At 43.6% G+C, this 22,733-nt stretch overlaps 1 protein-coding gene across 10 annotated transcripts in view; it reads right to left on the bottom strand.

The window, feature by feature from the left end:
* The window catches only part of DTWD2 (DTW domain containing 2), a 340,228-nt gene that overhangs the window by 185,649 nt on the left and 131,846 nt on the right, over positions 1-22,733 (bottom strand). For all 10 annotated transcript variants that reach the window (XM_056537386.1, XM_056537389.1, XM_056537392.1 and 7 more), the window contains one exon: positions 5,886-5,976. In XM_056537386.1, the coding sequence (XP_056393361.1) occupies positions 5,886-5,976 (91 nt within the window). The remainder of the gene's footprint in view (positions 1-5,885; positions 5,977-22,733) is intronic.

Here is a 22,733-nt window from a genome sequence, read left to right as displayed (position 1 = left end):
TACAGTGAGGACAGGCAGGGCTCTGTACAGAGAGGACAAGCAGGGCTCTGTACACTGAGGACAAGCAGGGCTCTGTACACTGAGGACAAGCAGGGCTCTGTACACTGAGGACAAGCAGGGCTCTGTACACTGAGGACAAGCAGGGCTCTGTACACTGAGGACAAGCAGGGCTCTGTGCACTGAGGACAAGCAGGGCTCTGTACACTGAGGACAAGCAGGGCTCTGTACACTGAGGACAAGCAGGGCTCTGTACACTGAGGACAAGCAGGGCTCTGTACACTGAGGACAAGCAGGGCTCTGTGCACTGAGGACAAGCAGGGCTCTGTACAGAGAGAACAAGCATGGCAATGTGCACTGAGGACAAGCAGGGATCTGTACACTGAGGGAAAGAAGGGCTCTGTGCACTGGAGATAAGCAGGGCTCTGAACACTGAGGACAAGCAGGGCTCTGTACACTGAGGACAAGCAGGGCTCTGTACACTGAGGACAAGCAGGGCTCTGTACACTGAGGACAAGCAGGGCTCTGTACACTGAGGACAAGCAGGGCTCTGTACACTGAGGACAAGCAGGGCTCTGTACACTGAGGACAAGCAGGGCTCTGTACACTGAGGACAAGCAGGGCTCTGTACACTGAGGACAAGCAGGGATCTGTACACTGAGGGAAAGAAGGGCTCTGTACACTGAAGATAAGCAGGGCTCTGTACACTGAGGACAAGCAGGACTCTGTGCACAGACAAGGAGGGCTCTGTGCACTGAGGACAAGCAGGGCTCTGTACAGTGAGGACAGGCAGGGCTCTGTACAGAGAGGACAAGCAGGGCTCTGTACACTGAGGACAAGCAGGGTTCTGTACACTGAGGACAAGCAGGGCTCTGTACACTGAGGACAAGCAGGGCTATGAACACTGAGCACAAGCAGGACTCTGTACACTGAGGACAAGCAGGGCTCTGTGCACTGAGGCTTTGTGAAATGCTCCTGGCTTACAGCAGAATGATTGAAAAGCCAGGAGCCTAGCGCACAGTCCTGCTTTACCAGCCCACATTTCCTGTATTTGGTCTCTTGAAGGAGACACACAGGCAACAGCTGCAGGGACAGCCTTTTTACACCCAAAATATACACAATTTTAACCAGTGTATATTACAAATATACATATAATGGTATTATCTACATTATACAAAAAGTTTTTGCAAAATGACAGGCACACTCTATCTATCCTGGGTGCCAGTACCTAACAAGTATGACAATTGCCAGTACACTGCAGGGAACTTGTGTGCCCAAAGTTTGTCCCATGCTAGTAGAGGCATAAGAAATGTGCGCTGTCCAATTATCTGCAGCCTTGTATACTAATGCACAGGTTCTCCTTTTCTCTACCACTTCTCTGGTACATGTGACAGCCACATGCCATGATCCTGGTTCTCAATGCTGTCACAGCGAGAGTTTTGACTCATTTATGTGTAAATAGCTTACGCAATGTACGTACAGGAGCGTACGTTGTGCTGCAGGCCGCATGATGATGTCATTTCTTCACGCAGCCTGCCGGAGAAGTCCTGCGCCGCTCCGGAGGCTGCTGACATCCCGGCCTCAGCGCCGGATCGGCGGAAAGGTGAGTGGATGTTTATCATTTTTGTTTTAGAAAAGCTTACCTAACTGGGGACAGTACCTATGTAGGGACTTTATAACCTAACTGGGGCATTATTACCTAACTGGGGCATTACGTATGTGGGGGTATGGTTACCTAACTGGGGGCATTACCGATATGGAGGTATTGTTACCTAACTGGGGGCATTACCTATGTGGGAGTATGGTTACCTAACTGACAGGGGGCATTACCTATGTGGGAGTATGGTTACCTAACTGAAAGGGGGCATTACCTATGTGGGGGTATGGTTACCTAACTGAAAGGGGGCATTACCTATGTGGGGATATGGTTATCTAACTAGAGGCATTACCTATGTGGGGGTATGGTTACCTTACTGGGGGCATTAATACCTAACTGGGGGCATTATTACCTAACTGAGGGCATTATTACCTGACTGGGGGCATTATTTCATAACTGGGGGGCATTATTACTTAACTGGGGGCATAAACTATGTAGAGGCATGTTTACCTAACTGGAGCATTTCCTATTTTGGGGCATTATTACCCAACTGGGGGCATTACCTATGTGGGGGCATTATTACCTAACTAGGGGCAATACCTATGTGGGGACATTATTACCTGAGGACATTACCTATGTAGGGGCATTATTACCTAACTGGGGGCATTGTTACCCAACTGGGGGCATTACCTATGTGGGGGCATTATTACATAACTAGGGGCAATACCTATGTGGGGGCATTATTACCTGAGGACATTACCTATGTAGGGGCATTATTACCTAACTGGGGGCATTGTTACCTAACTGGGGTCATTACCTATGTGGGTGCATTGTTAGCTAACTGGGGGCATTATTACCTAACTGGGGACATTATTACCTACAGTAACCGGGGGCCTAAAGCTGTGTAAAGGTGCCCAAAAATTTCTGATGGCACCCCTGTCCCATATTCTTTGGATAGGGGATAAGATGTCTTGATAATGTTGCGACTAAGGCAAATTTAGATCTCTGGAGATGGACTTGTAACCTGGAGATTGTTGATCTTGTTCCACACTTTTGGTTCTCAAGTCCTCAGACAGTTCCCTTCTCCTCTTTCTATTGTCCATGCTTAGTGTGGCACACACATACACACAATGCAAAGACTAAGTGAACTTCTCTCCTTTTTATTTGCTTTTAGGTGTGATTTTTATATTGCCAACACCTGTTACTTGCACCAGGTGAGTTTAAAGGAGCATCACATGCTTGAAACAATCTTATTATTACACAATTTTGAAAGGGTGCCAATAATTTTGTCCAGACCATTTTTGGAGTTTGGTGTGACATTATGTCCAAATTGCTTTTTTTCCTCCCTTTTTTGGTTTAGTTCCAATACACACAAAGGGAATAAACATGTGTATAGCAAAACATGTGTTACTGCAATCCTTTTCTGTGAGACACACTTCATTTTCTAGAAAAATTTCAGGGGTGCCAACATATACGTCCATGACTGTAGATATGCTACCTTCAATAGGTGGAACTAAAAAGACAGCAATCCTCCTCCTAAGGGTGCATTCACATGCTAACTCCAATAGGTGGCACTAGTGAGACAGCTTTCCTCCTCCTAAGGGTTCGTTCACATGGCCTTATCCTCTGTGAGTTTCCCACAGCAGGTTTAATCCGCAGAGGAAAATCCACAGCAGGCCCCATGTAATCTGCTGCAGATTTGTCGATGCAGAAAATCTGCCACGGCAGTTACTTGCACAAAACTGTAAACCAGTTGAAGTTTGTTGTAGTTCGAAATGTTTACGGAGACTGTTCTTCACACTGTTCATGACATTGTGCCATCCCTAAAGTGAAATAACAAAACAGATTTTTTTCTTCCTTATTAATATCCTCTGACATGCAGTATCTGCCCAGTCACAGAGTTACGACTGTTCTGAGATTGCATTTACAATAGCACCATGTGGTGAACACTTCACAGAAGATCGTATGTAGAAAAATAGGAACTTTTCGCTTGACTCTAGTCATAAACCGCCTCTGCTGGCTACATAATTACAATGACAAATAGTGTATATCAGAAACAGAGTATATAATGTACTGCATTTTAAGGCAAGCTCTGACAGTGAGATGATAGCAAAGGGAAAAAGCAGAAGGTTGCGTCAGGACAGTGGTTTCCAGTAACAAGTGCGTGACAAGAAAAGACACTCATGGGGTTGGAGTCGTCTATGACAATGATGGGAATGACAGTCGTGCATCCAACAGCTAATTAAGCTTCTTGTCACAGTCCTTATACATTCACAGAAAAACTATTTTACTGTGAACGTCTCTTAAGAAGAGAAGTGGATAACTTGCAAAAAAACCCAAGGCAGCTATTAAATCTGTCCTAAAAATGAAAAGCAAACTTTGCCTAAGTGCTTATAGCACTGCAAACTGTACAAGTAGATCATTCTTGAAAGCTTTAGCTTACATATACTAGCTTCAAACTCTTCAAACAGATCATAAATAGGTAAAAAAGTGCCTGAACCTGAACTGATAAGATATAGCACTCAGACTATAATAGAGAGAGCCACACGTACCCACAACAGCCCCCCTTACAGCCACCAGTTAGCTTTAAAAGTAAACTGGGGTCAGAAGACTTCTTTTTTACTGACAGTAGCGAGTTCTGGAGGAAGTACCCCCACCTACTAGACATTTATAGCATATAAATGTCTCCTTCAGAATAAACACATAGGGGGAGATTTATCAAAACCTGTCCAGCTGAAAAGTTGCCCAGTTGCCCATAGCAACCAATCAGATCGCTTCTTTCATTTTTAACAAGGCCTCTGCAAAATGAAAGAAGCAATCTGATTGGTTGTAATGGGCAACTGGGTAACTTTTCCTTTGGACAGGTTTTGATAAATCTCCCACATAGTGACATCATGAGATCAGTAACAGCTCATCCAGGCATTACAAAAAATAAAAGGTGAAAATATTTTGCCCCATTCTGCTATACAATTTCTACTTAAAGCATCCTTTCAGAAATTTTATATCACCTCTTTCTCCAAAGCGATCAATGATAATGAATTGTTTTATAGCTTTATACTTAGGTGCTATACCTCCCTCATGCACTGGCTTACAGGCTCCATGCACCCAGCTCTGCCATAACCTGGGGTATAAGGCAGAGAGACTGTATACACCCCCATCCCCTCTAATATTTACAATTTAAATCGGTACATTTAGGGCACGTTCAAACATTGGAAATTTTTACATGGAAATTCCAAGTGGAACATGCTTGTAGCAGAACTCCCAATGCTGTCAATTGGACTCTGCTGCACAGAATCAGATTCCTCTGAACCTGAATCTGTCTAGAAATGCACTGCAAATGGGACAACACCTAAAGAGGTTATCTAGCTTTTGGAAACAGATCCTTTAGTTCTGGTGATTTACCGTTAATTGTGGGCGGCCCCTGGACAAGCTGATGTTTATAGAGAGTCTGCCATCAGTGTCACCTGCCTGTTGGTACAGGCATGTAGTGCAGTTACACTGGTGATAATGATACTTACCTACCCCTGTTCCGTGGTCTTGTTTGCCTGTTATCTTCCTTACTCCGGTGGAAGGCTTGGTGCACGGCAGTAAAATGCTGATGTGGTGACGTCAGCGTGTTCCTGTTGTGCACCAAGCCTGCCGGCAGAATAAGGAAGATAACAGGGGAACGGTACCATGGGGATAGGTAAGTATCGTTATCAGTGTCACCCAAACTACCTGCCTGTACCACCGGGTTAGAACATGTGACACTAATGACAGTTTCCCTTTAGCAGCAGCTTGTCCAGGGGCTGCCTGCAATTAATGGCGCACCCCCATAGCTAGCCTAAGTCACTAGCGCTGGCAATTCCCTAATAATTTTGGTAGATACTGACCTAAAACCTGAAAAGTTTATGAGAGTGCAGACCTTTTAAAATACTCTTAAAGTGTTCTTTAAATGATGATATAATTGATAGTCTTATTTAAGTTTCCTAAGATCATATTCTTCTCAATGATCATATTACTTGGAATCCAAATTAGGGACTGGTATAAGAATTTATCAAAATGTTATTTTAAGTTTAGGTATCTTCAAATCTACTCTTTTTTTTATATCTACATTTCAACTATTCAGAACAGTTTACAGAGGAAAAGCTTTGGAAAGAACCAGTAAGCAGTTTAAAAGAATAGCCCTTAATATGTCAGCTATGGGCAAAGCAGGAAGTTGGAGATGTTGGGAGACAATATTCGATCTTTTCCCACAACTCCAGACTAGATAATGTGATTGAACTTGAACTCTTCCCATATCTTTACTCACCTCTGCTGGATGCTGAACAATGTATAAACATGTGGAAACACTGAGGGGATGAGCCGGCAGGAAAGGACACAGGCACACCTTCTCAGGACGACTGGAAGAATAGAAAAAAAAAAAGGAGAGAGACAATAACTATTATATTAGACAATAACAGATGATAGCTAACAGTGATCAACATTCCTTATGGATTTGACTTTACTAGAATCAGCCATCAAAGGTGAAGTGAATAAACACTGATAATGGCAACTGTAAAAAAAAATTGGGATATATCAATCTCCAAAAATCCAGCACTGGGATACAAGAAGATTACAAACATATCAGAGATAAGTACAAGAGGTCCAAGGAAGGACAATCTGTAAACCAGAAATAAGCCATATACTGTATATCCAAAGGTCATTGAGTCCCACACAAGTGCTACTGCTAGAAATAAGTTAAAGGGGTACTCCACTAACAAAAAAATTATCCAAAGAATAGGGGATAAGTCGCTGGGGGTCTGACCACATTTCTATATTGTCATTTTTATTTTTATTTTTGCATAGTCTGTCCCCTTAAAGTGAGCATTTTGTGAACTTTAAGATCTATTCACTTGGTGTTAATTATGTTTGGGGTATTGTGGCCCAGAGCCAGGTGGGTGCAGGCACTGTTTTTGTTGCACCAGTTGTTGACCAGTGCTGCACACCTATTAAAGGTGCCATCAGTGTCACCCGCACAACCTATTGGTACAAGCTTGTAGTGTGGGTGACGCTGAATAAAATGATACTTACCCTTGTCAGATCAGCAGCTCTGTTTGGCCGTCGTGCTTCTTATCCGGTTGCAGGCTTGAGGAACAATCGGAACTTCAGGAGCACGGTGACGTCATGGCTGCTGCCTTCTCCCTCCGCTTGTGTTCTAAAGATGCTCCTGAAGCTCTGCCCAGGCCCCAAGCCACAACCAAATAAGAAGTATAGCGGACAAAGGGATCTGCCCGGGGTAAGTATCATTTTAATCAGTGTTACCCATACTACAAGCCTGTACCAACAGGTTGAGCGGGTGACACTGATGACAGTTTTCCTTTAAATTACTTTTTTTCCCATTTAAGAGTATTTTTGCACATCAGCATTGTTTTTGCATGTTATTATTTTCATATTTTATTTTTTTCTACTTTGTTTGATTTTCAATGTATTATGGGCATGATAATTATGATATCAATGAACTTTATGGCAAAAGTCCATGTATACGGTTGCATTATCCACTATAGTACATAGCTGGTTTATACAGTAACTAAAACAACTTTTGCGTAATACATACATTCTTCAAAGAAACTACTACTTTTATTTTGCATTACATACATACGGATAATGAGAAATATCTGTGGAATATCTAACAGCCTATAAATCAGAATAACACTAGAATTATGTGTTATGTATTAGAATAGGAGTTTGGAAATTAGCAGTGGTTGTTGACTAGCACAGAGATTTAATAGCAGTGTTAATGCCTTGCCCTAGACGTGATTATTAAGATTATAAAGTAATGACATTACAACAGTTAATACATTGTCTCAATTGCCACAAAAATGAGGTGAGAGGAAACGGCAATATAAACAATTGCTTTAAAACGCATTGCTCCAGCTAATCCATTACAGCCTGACAAAATCAGAAGCCTGCTATGTGCCGAGTGGACCTTTAACATGGTCTAGAACACTCACTCAGGTTTCAGGCATTTCATGAAGCAAATCATGCATGGACTGAGCTGGAATAGATTTAGGAGGTGAGACGTAAGCCGTGCAATTCAAGCTTTACTCCAAAACAGAAAAGGTAAAGGAACATCAAAGTGGCTGTCCAAGCACAATAACTTGTTCCATCAAACTGGGCCTATGAAACACCACTAATAAGGGCTACGAATGGTCATTCATGTTACTAGACAAAGGCAAAATTTAGAGGCACAACATAAATGGGTCAAAAAAACTGTACTAAGGTTTCATCAAGTTCTTCAATCTCCTATTATTTTCTGATTTTATGCAGACAGAGTTTAAGGAGATGTACAGAATGAAAAGGAAAAACAAAAAAAAATCTCACCTGTCCACAGGTTGTGATTGATATTATATATCAGTCTCATTCATTTCAATGGAGCGGAGCTGCAATACCAGAAACAACTAATGAACAGGTGTGGTATGTTTTTTTTTTTTGTTTTTTTTAATAAAGCGGCTGTTATTTGTAATAAATTTCAGTATATCTCATGGTAAATTTTTTTATGTACTTTCTGTTTCTCTTAATACCTAGATATATTGTTAGAATAGGAACTCGCGTTTCTATTACCAACTCATGGGCTTATATTTCTGTGTCCTGTCACCACTGAAACACTCATTGACTAAGTTGTGCATTGTGACAAAATCTTAAAGCGTACATGACATATCCAACAACAAAAAAAGTTTTATGTTAGGGTGCATTGACACCATCTTTGTGAGATCCAACTGCCAGATCCAGCTGGGAAATTTCAAAACCAGGCGCTCCAGTATCCCAGCCGGCCCCGGACCGAATTTCATTCATTTGAATCAGCCGACCGGAGTTAGCTGGGCTAACGGTATGCTACGGTTTTCAGTCCAGCCACAAAACGGATACAGGGCAAAAATTTGCCAACCGGAGTCACTATCTGACTATGGTCGTCGTATTTAAATGAATGAGATTCTGTGCTGGTCCGGCTGGAATACGGGAGCGCCCGGTTTTTTAATATCCCAGCCGGATGCGGTAGCCAGATCTCACAAACGTGGTGTGAATGCACCCTAACTTAGCACCTAATCCTGATCAAATAGATAAATATTTTTATGTGTCTAGCGCCTATATTTCTCTCACATCTGTTGCTCACTTGCTTTATCATACTGTGATTTGGAAGGTGCGTGTCCTCACTCTGTATGACACTCATCTTTCTTCCTGAGTGCTGGGTCTCTTCATCCAATCACTGCAGGCTGCCCTGTAATCCCCTCCCCTCTTCTTTGCATTGAGGCATGATAGGACAGGAGTGAGTACAGATGAGTGCTTGCCCCACCCTCACTTACTGGACTTTGTCCCTGCCTGTGCTTCAGCTTGGACACAGATTATGCTGCAGCCAGACAGGATTGTGTTCTGGATGGTATGGGGTGTTTTTATAAGCCATGATTTCTATAAAAAGGAAATAAAATGTGCTTATGACATATATTAGAAAGGTTAATGTTTTGCCAAGATGTACAACATATAAAATGTTTTCATATCTGACAGTCCCCATTTAAAGGAGATCAGTAGTACACATTTTTTATAAGCCCGGGCTGCAAAAAGTAACAAAACAAACTTTAACTCCCCTTCTGACGTTCCCCCCGTTGCACTGTTATCGGTTTCTCGGTCCTCTGCGCAGCAATGTCCCGCCTCGGGCCGGTGATAGACTGAGCGCACTGTCATGTAAGGAGCCCGGGCAGAAGGGAGAAGGCCGGCGGGACATTGCTGTGGCCTGCGATACGCTGAGCGCAGTATGAGTCACCGTTCCCAGGAAGCAGGAAGAAGCCCATCACTGGAGGAGCAGGACGCCGATAACGGCGCAACGGGGGAATGTCAGAAGGTGAAATAAAGTATGTTTAGTTACTTTTTGCAGCCTTTAAGGCTAGGTTCATACATAGCATTTTGGTCAGTATGTTTAGCAAAAATACTGTGTTCACACAACGGAATTTACGAGCTGAATCCAGGAAAGAATTTCAGCTCAGAAATTTCATTTAGTGGGATTCTGCCGCTCCAGACACAGCAAAATTTCTATGCCGAAAATTAACTGCCCTCGATGGAGATGGCGCATTTTATGACTAGTCCTAGCGACAGAATGTGGTGCCGGCATCTGATGTTTGCGGGCTCTCTGTGGGTTCACAGCAGATTCTTCACAGCAGAATTTCTGCCACAGACCCCACTGAATTCTGGTCTGCAGCAGATTTTCCTCAGTGGAAATTACACTGTCAAGAATCTGCTGTGGAGAACCACTGGAGAGCCTGTCCACATTCAGAGTCGCAGCAGGAAACACCCAGCAAATTCGTAAGCAAATCCGCATGTGTGATAAGCCCTTAGGGTCTGGTCACACGGGCGCATTTTATGCAGATTTTCTGCAGTGCATCTGCTAAGGAAAATCTGCAGTTGATTTTGCTACCATTTACTTTAAAGGGTCAGCAGAAAATTTGCAATAGTGGCAGATTTGCAGGTTTTCTGCATACTCAATGAAGGCAATGGTATCAAAATACGCTGTGGTTATTCTGCAGCAAATATGATGTAAAAAATCAGCATGAAATCCGCCTTTGTGCAGAATTAGTATGAATCTGCCATTTTGTACAGACTCTAAGGGTGTGTTCACATGTGCATACTTTTGCTGCAGATCTACAGATATGCTTTAGCAGATTTTGCTGCCCATTGAAGTCAATGGCCAACAAAATCTGCAGCAGCAATTCTGCAGCAAAAATACACACGTTTGAATGCCTTCTAAAGGTTTGTTCACTGTCTGGGCTGCTTGGAGTTGTAGTTTAGCAACAGCTATAGGCACCCTAGTTTGGAAACACTGCTTTTAGGCATTATCCAAGCTTCAACAACTGATGAAAAAAAATCCTCAGAAGATTCCAATAAAATGCACATACTTTACTACATAACATATAGATGGATAACAACTTAAGGGTCAGAAAGACTTATGCATTTCTAGCAGCAAGTGCTCTTAAAGCGGTACTTCGGCCCTAAAACATCTTATCCCCTATCCTCAATGCAAGTCTATGGGAGGGGGCGAGGCCATAAGCTTGCATTGAGGGGTGGGTTGTAACGTCACAAGGGGCCGTGTTGTCACTATACTTCAGCCCTTCACTCTGTGAGGTTGATGCAAGGGGGTGCTGCATGAGAGATTGTGGGGGTCCCCCACGATCAGACATCTTTTCAGGTCATCCTTTTCACCCACACTAAACCCAATACACTGGGTTATTGTGTGGGTGAACAGGATAGCGATGAGGGGTCACTGACTGCTGTACATACCTGCAAACTGGAGATCTGCTTGCATCTTTTGTTAATTGCACGCTGGAGGCGAGCCCACTGACTCGATTTGAATATTTATTGTCGCGGGTCATGTGAGTGGTGTGCCGACTAAGCGCTTACATGACCCGTGACAATGAAAATTCAATTGAGTCGGCGGGCCCGCCTCCAGTGCACAATTCAAAGAAGATGGAAGCCAAACTTCGGAGGGATAGATCTCCAGTTTGCAGGTACGTATAGCAGTCAGTAACCCCTCATCGCTCTCCTCTTCACCCACACTATAACCCAGTGTATTGGGTTTAGTGTGGGTGAAAAGGATGACCGTTTTCCTTAAACCGGTGCGACCACAATTTTTAACTAACAATAATTATGCATATAGATGGTAACATAAAAAATAATAATAACATAAGCTATAAAATACAAAAAAATATATATTTTGCTTAACAGTGAAGGCTTTTTATTTTTTGCCAGGGTTTTAGCTTGTTTGGTTTGCCTTTTATTAAAAAATGAATACTTATACTTTGAATGTATTTAAAACAAACAGGTAAGTGCGGCCACAGTATCTACTAACAAAATGTGTACTATAAAAGATTACATTAATTGTAACACAAGTTCAGTTGTATATCTAGCTTCTTCTGACAACCGTAGGTGTCAATATGTAGGATGTATGTTCGCAGCACTAGACTTCGGATCCAACTACATATTTTTGATGCTAAAAACAATCAATTTATTGTTTCTACATTATCCAAGAAGTTTAAAGATTGTCATAATAAGGATATTACTTTGTTGCATGAAATGGGCATTGCAAGGGTTAAAAGTCAACATTGGGGAGGGGATTTATGAAGATCACTCTTGAACTGAAAATCCTACTGGATGTTTCTCCTGGAAACCAGACAACCCTGGGGAATAAATCTTAGGCAAGATCAGATTTATACATATTGATTGACATGTCCAAGTGTGCATGCCCTTTATACAGCAAATTGATGGATGAAATATATTTCATTATATGGGCTCATAAAGGGCATGCAGACTTTTTCTTTTATCATCTGTTTAGCTTTTTGTATATTGACAGAGAGTTACCATTCCGCATTTGGCACATTCCATATTCTGTCTTATAGGTCACTTGCAATTAATGAGAAGCCACGGTCACATGACCTGTCAATACATTATTTAAATTTGTACTTTGTATTATTGCTTTACGTCATGATTAAAGGTCCTTTAGCTACATAAAACGTGAAGGCTGTTACGCTCTGTATCCAGTTGTATAATTTTTCATAAAAGTTCACCATTTTTAAGGGCAACCTGGTGCTGGACCTGGTTTCTGAAATTTCTGTTTCCAATGGGGGACGCGGCCAACAATCCCATGCACAGGTGTGTGCGTGGAGATTGTAGCTGTTCACTCTCTTCTTAAAATAAAAATAAATTTTTTATGACGTTTGCACAGTATTTTACACAGAACAGCACCATACCTGCTGATAGTATTGCCCCTAAAGGTATAATACTGCACAACCACATTATAAAGTGTATCCAGCGTGAGATATTGTACCAAACTATAGTCAAGAGACCACCCTTTTATTAAGGAAAGAAGCTTTACACACATAAGCTGTCCTCTTGAGAAGAGAAAAATCTATTTGACAGGATTAGGGAGCATTCACACCACGATTTGGAAATATGGCAGCCGGATCCGGCAGGAGTATTTAGAAGCCATCTGCTGCGGTATCAGTTTTTGTTGCTGGCCTGAAGCCACAGCAGACCACAGTTTTCAGTCCAGCAACAAAAACTGATATGGTCCAAAAATGAGCCGACTGGAGTCACCAGCTGACTCTGTTTGGCTCATTGAATTTAATGGGGTACAGCGCAGATGGTTTTTAAATTCTCATGCCGGATCCGGCTGCTGTACCCCTAAATTGTGATGTGAATGCAGCCTCATATATGCTAGGCTGTATTTCTGCATAATCTGATGTAAAATTAAAAAAAACTAATCTTAATTTAAGCCCTTTTTGGACTTTATTGCTATTGTACTATTGATCTACACTTTTTGTTTTGGCAATAAAAATATTATTTAAAAAATAGGCTGGTGACTCCGGTCGGCTCATTTTTGTAACACATATTCTATGTATATGAACAAATATGGATAAAAAAAAAATTATTATGGCGTTTAAAACCACCATAGCCAGTGTTTGCTCTCTGACCAAAAGAACAATGTGTTTTTTTGCTATAATAACAATACCTTCTAATGTGTAATGCTGCCTTTCCCTCTCCATTACAGACTCTGTATAACTATAAAACACACATGTGGAGCTGAAAAAGTAGCATATGAGAATGAATCCCTGTGGATTATAATGGAAGGGAAATGCTAAGATTAAACGCTGTTTTAAGTTTAATACTTACGCTATGGAATGGTATTATTTTATACAGCTGATGTGACATGAGCTTTAAAAAAAAAAAAAAACTAATCCTAAAGCTCTACAAAATGCAAAAAATATCCTATCTACTGAAGTGTTTTGCTTGTGCTAACAAGCGGCCTATTCTGAAAATCATGAATAGCATACTGAATGGTTACACACACTAAGGCTAGGTTCACTTGGGGGGGGACAAAAACGCCAATAAAAATGCTCATTCTGCCGCATAGCATTTCTTGGTGTGAAAAAAACGCTGCGGCCAGATGTTAGCTGCAAGTCAATAGGGAACTGCAAAATGCCATATCCACTTGGTGTTCTTCAGTTTGGTGATTTTTTTTTTTAAATCCTTTTGGCGTTTTTTTTAGCAATTTTTGTCTCCTTGGCAGTTTTTTAAAAACGACCTCTTGTTTGAGACTTTGGCGTTTTTTTAAGGAAAATCTTGGCGTTTTCCTGCCGTAGAAGTCTATGGAAGTGAAAAATGCCATGTGGGTTTTAACTTTTGCATTTTTTCTGGCATTTTTTATTCTTTTTTGGTCTTAAGCGATCCAAAATAGTGATGGAGATACCATTTTTAATAACATTTCGTAGGGTACCATTAAAAAATTATAATAAAAAAGATACAGTAGTGATGGAGGAAATTGTATTTAACGAAATTTATCTTTTTTATAATGACATTTTTTATAATTTTAAAACAGGGATCAATTTATGTGTGTGGGCAGGGCACTAAAAATGTAGCCGACAATAATACAAATGTAGTGTGTGTTTCATATTTTTTATTTATATTTTTTTTAATTTTTTTAGGTAGTACTACTACTCCCAGCATGGAACACACTGTTCCATGATGGAATCAGTAGTAGCCTGTACTAATTGAGAGATCACCCCAGGTCCATTGCGATCCTCCTGTATAATGTATAGATGGGGGCGGCCGCTCTTCTATGATCCCCTGCACTGCCGTATATATACACACCTATTAATATTTCCCACAGAGAGCTGTGATTGTTCCAGCCAATCACAACTCTCTGTTGGAGATATGAATAGGTGTGTATATATATATATATATATATATATATATATATATATATATATATATACACACACACACGTCAGTGCAGGGGACCATAGAAGAGCGGCCACCCGCATCTATACATTATACAGGACGATCGCATCATGTGTCAGAAGTGACATTCGCTGCCATCTGTCTATTAATGCAGGTACTACAGCTCCCAGCATGGCGCAGTGTGCGCTCCATGTTGGGAGTAGTAGTACCTGCAGTTAAGGACAGATCACAGTGGGTGTCACTCCTGACACCTGATGCGATCGTCCTATCTATTGCAGAGATGCAGAGCGGCTCTATACAGCACTCGCATCTCTGCACTATACTCCGGCCAGTGATAAGAATAGAACATCACTCATTCATATTTCCTGCTGAGAGCGGGGATTGGCTGCAACCATCAGGCCAAACCCCACTCTGGGCAGAAAATATGAATGAGTGAATGAGCAAACTTTGGTTCCCCCTATTCATATAAAAGTAAAAACTCAAACATAATAATGTTGATGATAATGATAAAGCAAAAGGCAGCATGCCCTAAAAGAAAAAGGAACACTCCTGATCCCAAGCAGTTATTAGACTGAATTATAATTCAAATAAGAGTTATACACACTTATATACAGTCATAACCGTAAATGTTGGCACCCCTGAAAAATGAAGTATTTCTCACAGAAAAGGATTGCGGTAACACATGTTTTGCTATACACATGTTTATTCCCTTTGTGTGTATTGGAACTAAACCAAAAAAGGGAGGACAAAAAGCAAATTGGACACCAAACTCCAAAAATGGGATGGACACAATTATTGGCACCTTTAACTTAATATTTGGTTGTACACCCTTTGGAAAAAATTACTGAAATCAGTTGCTTCCTATAACCATCAATAAGCTTCTTACACCTCTCAGCCGGAAGGTTGGACCACTCTTCATTTGCAAACTGCTCCAGGTCTCTCTTATTGGAAGGACGCCTTTTCCCAACAGCAATTTTAAAGGGGTATTCCGGGAATGTTTTTCATTTGACTATGCTACAGGGGCTGTAAAGTTAGTGTAGTTCATAATATAGTGTCTGTATAGTGTGTGACGGTTTTCTCACAATTCTTATGTGACTTTCACCCCAATATTAATTTTTAACAGCATACAAAAGTACTGCTGTCTCGGATTTTTCCCAGCTTGCAATGCGGCCAAGACCTGACTCACTAGTCATCTGATGACAGGGAGCCTGTCTGCTTCAATTAGTGGAGGGATCAATCTGCAACTAAAGCAACAGCTGGAGGCACTCTGATTGAAAACCACAGGTCTACAGCTCATTTATGTTTCAATGGGTGGGGTGGCTGATGTGTGGGAAGGAGGAAAATGGTATCATGGGATTTGTAGGCAAACAAGAAAACTGAAAACAGAAATACAAGTTCACAGAAAGCTAGCCACAGTGTTATGGTAATCTCACAACATAGCCATTTAGCCCAAGACAAGCGCAGATCCTTCCTAAGCATGTCCATTACTGTCTGCCAGGTACGTACTAAAATCTCCTTATGCTGGATAACCCCTTTAAGATCTCTCCACAGGTGTTCAATGGGATTGAGATCTGGACTCATTGCTGGCCACTTCAGAACTCTCCAGCACTTTGTTGCCATCCATTTCTGGGTGCTTTTTGACATATGTTTGGGGTCATTGTCCTGCTGGAAGACCCAAGATCTCGGACGCAAATCCAGCTTTCTGACACTGGGCTGCACAGTACGACCCAAAATCCATTGGTAATCCACAGATTTCAGGATGCCTTGCACACATTCAAGGCACCCAGTGCCAGAGGCAGCAAAACAACCCCAAAACATCATTGAACCTCCACCATATTTCACTGTAGGCCTCATTCTGTTTCTGGTAAACAGTAGAATGATGTGCTTTACCAAAAAGCTCTATCTTGGTCTCATCTGTCCACAAGATGTTTTCCCAGAAGGATTTTGGCTTACTCAAGTTCATTTTGGCAAAATGTAGTCTTGCTTTTTATGTCTCTGTGTCAGCAGTGGGGTCCTCATGCCATAGCGTTTCATTTCATTGAAATGTCGACGGATAGTTCGCGCTGACACTGATGCTCCCTGCAGGACAGCTTGAATATCTTTGGAACTTGTTTGGGGCTGCTTATCCACCATCCGGACTATCCTATGTTGACACCTTTCATAATTTTTTCTCATCTGTCCATGCCCAGGGAGATTAGCTACAGTGCCATGGGTTGCAAACTTCTTGATAACGTTGCTTACTGTGGACAAAGGCAAATCTAGATCTCTGGAGATGGACTTGTAACCTTGAGATTGTTGATATTTTTCCACAATTTTGTTTCTGAAGTCCTCAGACAGGTCTCTTCTCCACTTTCTGTTGCACATGCTTAGTGTGGCACACACAGACACACAATGCAAAGACTAAGTGAACTTCTCTCCTTTTTAATCTGCTTTCAGGTGTGATTTTTTTATATTGCCCACACCTGTTACATGCCCCAGGTGAGTTTAAAGGAGCATCACATGCTAGAAACAATCTTAGTTTTCCACAATTTTGAAAGGGTGGCAATAATTTTGTCCAGACCATTTTTGAAGTTTGGTGTGACATTATGTCCAATTAGCTTTTTTTTTCTCCCTCTTTTGGTTTAGTTCCAATACACACAAAGGGAATAAACATGTATATAGCGAAACATGTGCTTCTGCAATCCTTTCCTGTGAGATATACTTCATTTTCTTGAAAAATTTCCAGGGTGCTCACATTTATGGGCATGAATGTACAAGTTAAAACGTTATTTCCCTCTAAGAAATATTCTAACCATTTTTTAAATAGGCACTGCAGTTTCAACCAACTCAGGGACTCACTGAGGGATCAAATTAAATGCCCATTAAAGTTTACAAATGGGGGGGCAGAGGAGAAGAGGAAGGAGTGGCTGAAAAGAGTCAGAAGCGAGATAGAGAGTACAGGAGTGATCAAAGTTTTTAACCTCTTGGGGACGCAGGGCATATGCATACGCCCTGCATCTCCGATCCTTAAGGACTCAGGGCGTACCTGTACACCCTGAGTATTCCGATTTGCTGCACTTCCGGGTCCCCGGTGACCCGGAAAAAAGGATGATAGGTGCCGTCCTAGACGGCACCTATCATCCTTTAGCAGCAGGAGTGAGGTGGAGGTTCCGGAGGGCGAGAGCGGTTGCCAGAAGTGTATACCTGTGGTTGCTGCCTCCGATCCCCGGCATCAGGATCAAGCCCAAGGAGCGTATTCGGCGGTGGCAGGCGGATCTTCAGTGCGCAGCAGCAGGAGGTAAGGTAAAGCTGGCCTCCTGCTGTTGCTTAGCAACAACTCCCAGCCTACTCTTCCAAAGATCTGTCAAACGCCAGTGGGGTGTAAATGCTCACTGCACCCCTTATTACATTCTGTGAGGGGTGTGGTTTCCAAAATGGGGTCACATGTGGTGGGGGGGTCCACTGTTGTGGCACTATGGGGGCCAACGGCTGTCCGGGCATGCTGGGAGTTGTAGTTTTAAAGGCACATGGCCCCCAACTTCCATTCCAAACAAATTATCGCTCCAAAAGCTCAATGGCGCTCCTTCTCTTCTGAGCATTGTAGTTCACCAGCAGAGCACTTAAAATCCACATATGGGGTATTTCCATATTCAGAAGAAATGGGGTAAAAAATTGGGGGGGGGGCATCTTCTCCTATTAACCCTTGTAAAAATGTTAAATTTGGGGGAAAACCAGCATTTTAGTGAAATTTTTTTTTTCATCTACACATCCAACTTTAACGAAAAGTCGTCAAACACCTGTGGGGTGTTGAGGCTCACTGTACCCCTTGTTACGTTCCTTGAGGTGTGTAGTTTCCAAAATAGTATGCCATGTGTTTTTTTTTTTGGTTTTCTGTTTTGGCACCAAAGGGGCTTTCTAAATGTGAAATGCCCCCCAAAAACCATTTCAGCAAAATTTGCTTTCCAAAAGCCAAATGTGACTCCTTCCCTTCTGAGCATTGTAGTTCGCCAGTAGAGCACTTGATGTCCACATTTGGGGTATTTCCATACTAAAAATTTTCATCTACACATCCAACTTTAACGAAAAGTCATCAAACACCTGTGGGAACGTAACCTCAAGGAACGTAACAAGGGTACAGTTTCCAAATTATCATGTCATGTGTTTTTTTTTATTTATTTTTTGCTGTTCTGGCTCCATAGGGGCTTCCCAAATGCGACATGCCCCCCTAAAACCATTTCAGCAAAATTCACTCTCCAAAATCCCATTGTCGCTCCTTCCCTTCTAAGCCCTTGTTATGCCGAGCGCTCCGGGTCCCCGCTGATTGGCGCAGTGGTTCTAATTAGTGTGTTCACCTGTGCACTCCCTATGTATACCTCACTTCCCCTGCACTCCCTCGCCGGATCTTGTTGCCATTGTGCCAGTGAAAGCGTTTCCTTGTGTGTTCCTAGCCTGTGTTCCAGACCTCGTGCCGTTGCCCCTGACTACGATCCTTGCTGCCTGCCCCGACCTTCTGCTACGTCCGACCTTGCTTCTGTCTACTCCCTTGTGCCGCGCCTATCTTCAGCAGTCAGAGAGGTTGAGCCGTTGCTAGTGGATACGACCTGGTCACTACCGCCGCAGCAAGACCATCCCGCTTTGCGGCGGGCTCTGGTGAAAACCAGTAGTGACTTAGAACCGGTCCACTAGCACGGTCCACGCCAATCCCTCTCTGGCACAAAGGATCCACCTCCTGCCAGTCGGCATCGTGACAGTCCTCCTGCCAGCCGGCATCGTGACAGTAGATCCGGCCATGGATCCCGCTGAAGTTCCTCTGCCAGTTGTCGCCGACCTCACCACGGTGGTCGCCCAGCAGTCACAACAGATAGCGCAACAAGGCCACCAGCTGTCTCAACTGACCGTGATGCTACAGCAGCTACTACCACAGCTTCAGCAATCATCTCCTCCGCCAGCTCCTGCACCTCCTCCGCAGCGAGTGGCCGCTTCAGGCCTACGACTATCCTTGCCGGATAAATTTGATGGGGACTCTAAATTTTGCCGTGGCTTTCTTTCTCAATGTTCCCTGCACTTGGAGATGATGTCGGACCAGTTTCCTACTGAAAGGTCTAAGGTGGCTTTCGTAGTCAGCCTTCTGTCTGGAAAAGCTCTGTCATGGGCCACACCGCTCTGGGACCGCAATGACCCCGTCACTGCCTCTGTACACTCCTTCTTCTCGGAAATTCGAAGTGTCTTTGAGGAACCTGCCCGAGCCTCTTCTGCTGAGACTGCCCTGCTGAACCTGGTCCAGGGTAATTCTTCCGTTGGCGAGTACGCCGTACAATTCCGTACTCTTGCTTCAGAACTATCCTGGAATAATGAGGCCCTCTGCGCGACCTTTAAAAAAGGCCTATCCAGCAACATTAAAGATGTTCTGGCCGCACGAGAAATCCCTGCTAACCTACATGAACTCATTTATCTAGCCACTCGCATTGACATGCGTTTTTCCGAGAGACGTCAGGAGCTCCGCCAGGATATGGACTTTGTTCGCACGAGGCGTTTTTTCTCCCCGGCTCCTCTCTCCTCTGGTCCCCTGCAATCCGTTCCTGTGCCTCCCGCCGTGGAGGCTATGCAGGTCGACCGGTCTCGCCTGACACCTCAAGAGAGGACACGACGCCGCATGGAGAATCTCTGCCTGTACTGTGCCGGTACCGAACACTTCCTGAAGGATTGTCCTATCCGTCCTCCCCACCTGGAAAGACGTACGCTGACTCCGCACAAAGGTGAGACAGTCCTTGATGTCAACTCTGCTTCTCCACGTCTTACTGTGCCTGTGCGGATATCTGCCTCTACCTTCTCCTTCTCTACTATGGCCTTCTTGGATTCCGGATCTGCAGGAAATTTTATTTTGGCCTCTCTCATCAACAGGTTCAACATCCCAGTGACCAGTCTCGCCAGACCCCTCTACATCAATTGTGTTAACAATGAAAGATTGGACTGTACCATACGTTTCCGTACGGAGCCCCTCCTAATGTGCATCGGACCTCATCACGAAAAAATTGAGTTTTTGGTCCTCCCCAATTGCACTTCCGAAATTCTCCTTGGACTACCCTGGCTTCAACACCATTCCCCAACCCTGGATTGGTCCACAGGGGAGATCAAGAGTTGGGGTACCTCTTGTTCCAAGGACTGCCTTAAACCGGTTCCCAGTACTCCTTGCCGTGACCCTGTGGTTCCCCCTGTAACCGGTCTCCCTAAGGCCTATATGGACTTTGCTGATGTATTTTGCAAAAAACAAGCTGAGACTCTACCTCCTCACAGGCCTTATGACTGTCCTATTGACCTCCTCCCGGGCACTACTCCACCCCGGGGCAGAATTTATCCTCTCTCCGCCCCAGAGACTCTTGCTATGTCTGAGTACATCCAGGAAAATTTAAAAAAGGGCTTTATCCGCAAATCCTCCTCTCCTGCCGGAGCTGGATTTTTCTTTGTGTCCAAAAAAGATGGCTCCCTACGTCCTTGCATTGACTACCGCGGTCTTAATAAAATCACGGTAAAGAACCGCTACCCTCTACCTCTTATCTCTGAACTCTTTGATCGCCTCCAAGGTGCCCACATCTTTACCAAACTGGACTTAAGAGGTGCTTATAATCTCATCCGCATCAGAGAGGGGGATGAATGGAAAACGGCATTTAACACTAGAGATGGACACTTTGAGTATCTGGTCATGCCCTTTGGCCTGTGCAACGCCCCTGCCGTCTTCCAAGACTTTGTTAATGAAATTTTTCGTGATCTCTTATATTCCTGTGTTGTTGTGTATCTGGACGATATCCTGATTTTTTCTGCCAACCTAGAAGAACACCGCCAGCATGTCCGCATGGTTCTTCAGAGACTTCGTGACAATCAACTTTATGCCAAAATGGAGAAATGTCTGTTTGAATGTCAATCTCTTCCTTTCCTAGGATACTTGGTCTCTGGCCAGGGACTACAAATGGATCCAGACAAACTCTCTGCCGTCTTAGATTGGCCACGCCCCTCCGGACTCCGTGCTATCCAACGTTTTTTGGGGTTCGCCAATTATTACAGACAATTTATTCCACATTTTTCCACCATTGTGGCTCCTATCGTGGCTTTAACCAAAAAGAATGCCAATCCTAAGTCTTGGCCTCCTCAAGCGGAAGACGCCTTTAAACAGCTCAAGTCTGCCTTTTCTTCTGCTCCCGTGCTCTCCAGACCTGACCCATCTAAACCCTTCCTATTGGAGGTTGATGCCTCCTCAGTAGGAGCTGGAGCGGTTCTTCTACAAAAAAATTCTTCCGGGCATGCTGTTATTTGTGGGTTTTTTTCTAGGACCTTCTCTCCGGCGGAGAGGAACTACTCCATCGGGGATCGAGAGCTACTGGCCATTAAATTAGCACTTGAGGAATGGAGGCATCTGCTGGAGGGATCAAGATTTCCAGTTATTATTTACACCGATCACAAGAATCTCTCCTATCTCCAGTCTGCCCAACGGCTGAATCCTCGCCAGGCCAGGTGGTCTCTGTTCTTTGCCCGATTTAATTTTGAAATTCACTTTCGGCCTGCCGATAAGAACATTAGGGCCGATGCTCTCTCTCGTTCCTCGGATGCCTCGGAAGTAGAGCTCTCTCCGCAACACATCATTCCTCCTGACTGCCTGATCTCCACTTCTCCAGCCTCCATCAGGCAAACTCCTCCAGGGAAGACCTTCGTCTCTCCACGCCAACGCCTCGGAATCCTCAAATGGGGTCACTCCTCCCATCTCGCAGGCCATGCGGGCATCAAGAAATCCGTGCAACTCATCTCTCGTTTCTATTGGTGGCCGATTCTGGAGACGGATGTTGTTGATTTTGTGCGGGCCTGCACTGTCTGTGCCCGGGATAAGACTCCTCGCCAGAAGCCCGCTGGTCTTCTTCATCCTCTGCCTGTCCCCGAACAGCCTTGGTCTCTGATTGGTATGGACTTTATTACAGACTTACCCCCATCCCGTGGCAACACTGTTGTTTGGGTGGTTGTTGATCGATTTTCCAAGATGGCACATTTTATCCCTCTTCCTGGTCTTCCTTCTGCGCCTCAGTTGGCAAAACAATTTTTTGTACACATTTTTCGTCTTCACGGGTTGCCCACGCAGATCGTCTCGGATAGAGGCGTCCAATTCGTGTCAAAATTCTGGAGGGCTCTCTGTAAACAACTCAAGATTAAATTAAACTTTTCTTCTGCTTATCATCCTCAATCCAATGGGCAAGTAGAAAGAATTAACCAGGTCCTGGGTGATTATTTACGGCATTTTGTTTCCTCCCGCCAGGATGACTGGGCAGATCTTCTACCATGGGCCGAATTCTCGTATAACTTCAGAGTCTCTGAATCTTCCTCCAAATCCCCATTTTTCGTGGTGTACGGCCGTCACCCTCTTCCCCCCCTCCCTACTCCC

Source organism: Hyla sarda, chromosome 1, assembly GCF_029499605.1.
Source record: "Hyla sarda isolate aHylSar1 chromosome 1, aHylSar1.hap1, whole genome shotgun sequence".
Classification (NCBI taxonomy): Eukaryota; Metazoa; Chordata; class Amphibia; order Anura; family Hylidae; genus Hyla; species Hyla sarda.
Note: the sequence above shows the minus strand (reverse complement) of the source record. Positions and strands in the feature narration are given on the sequence as shown.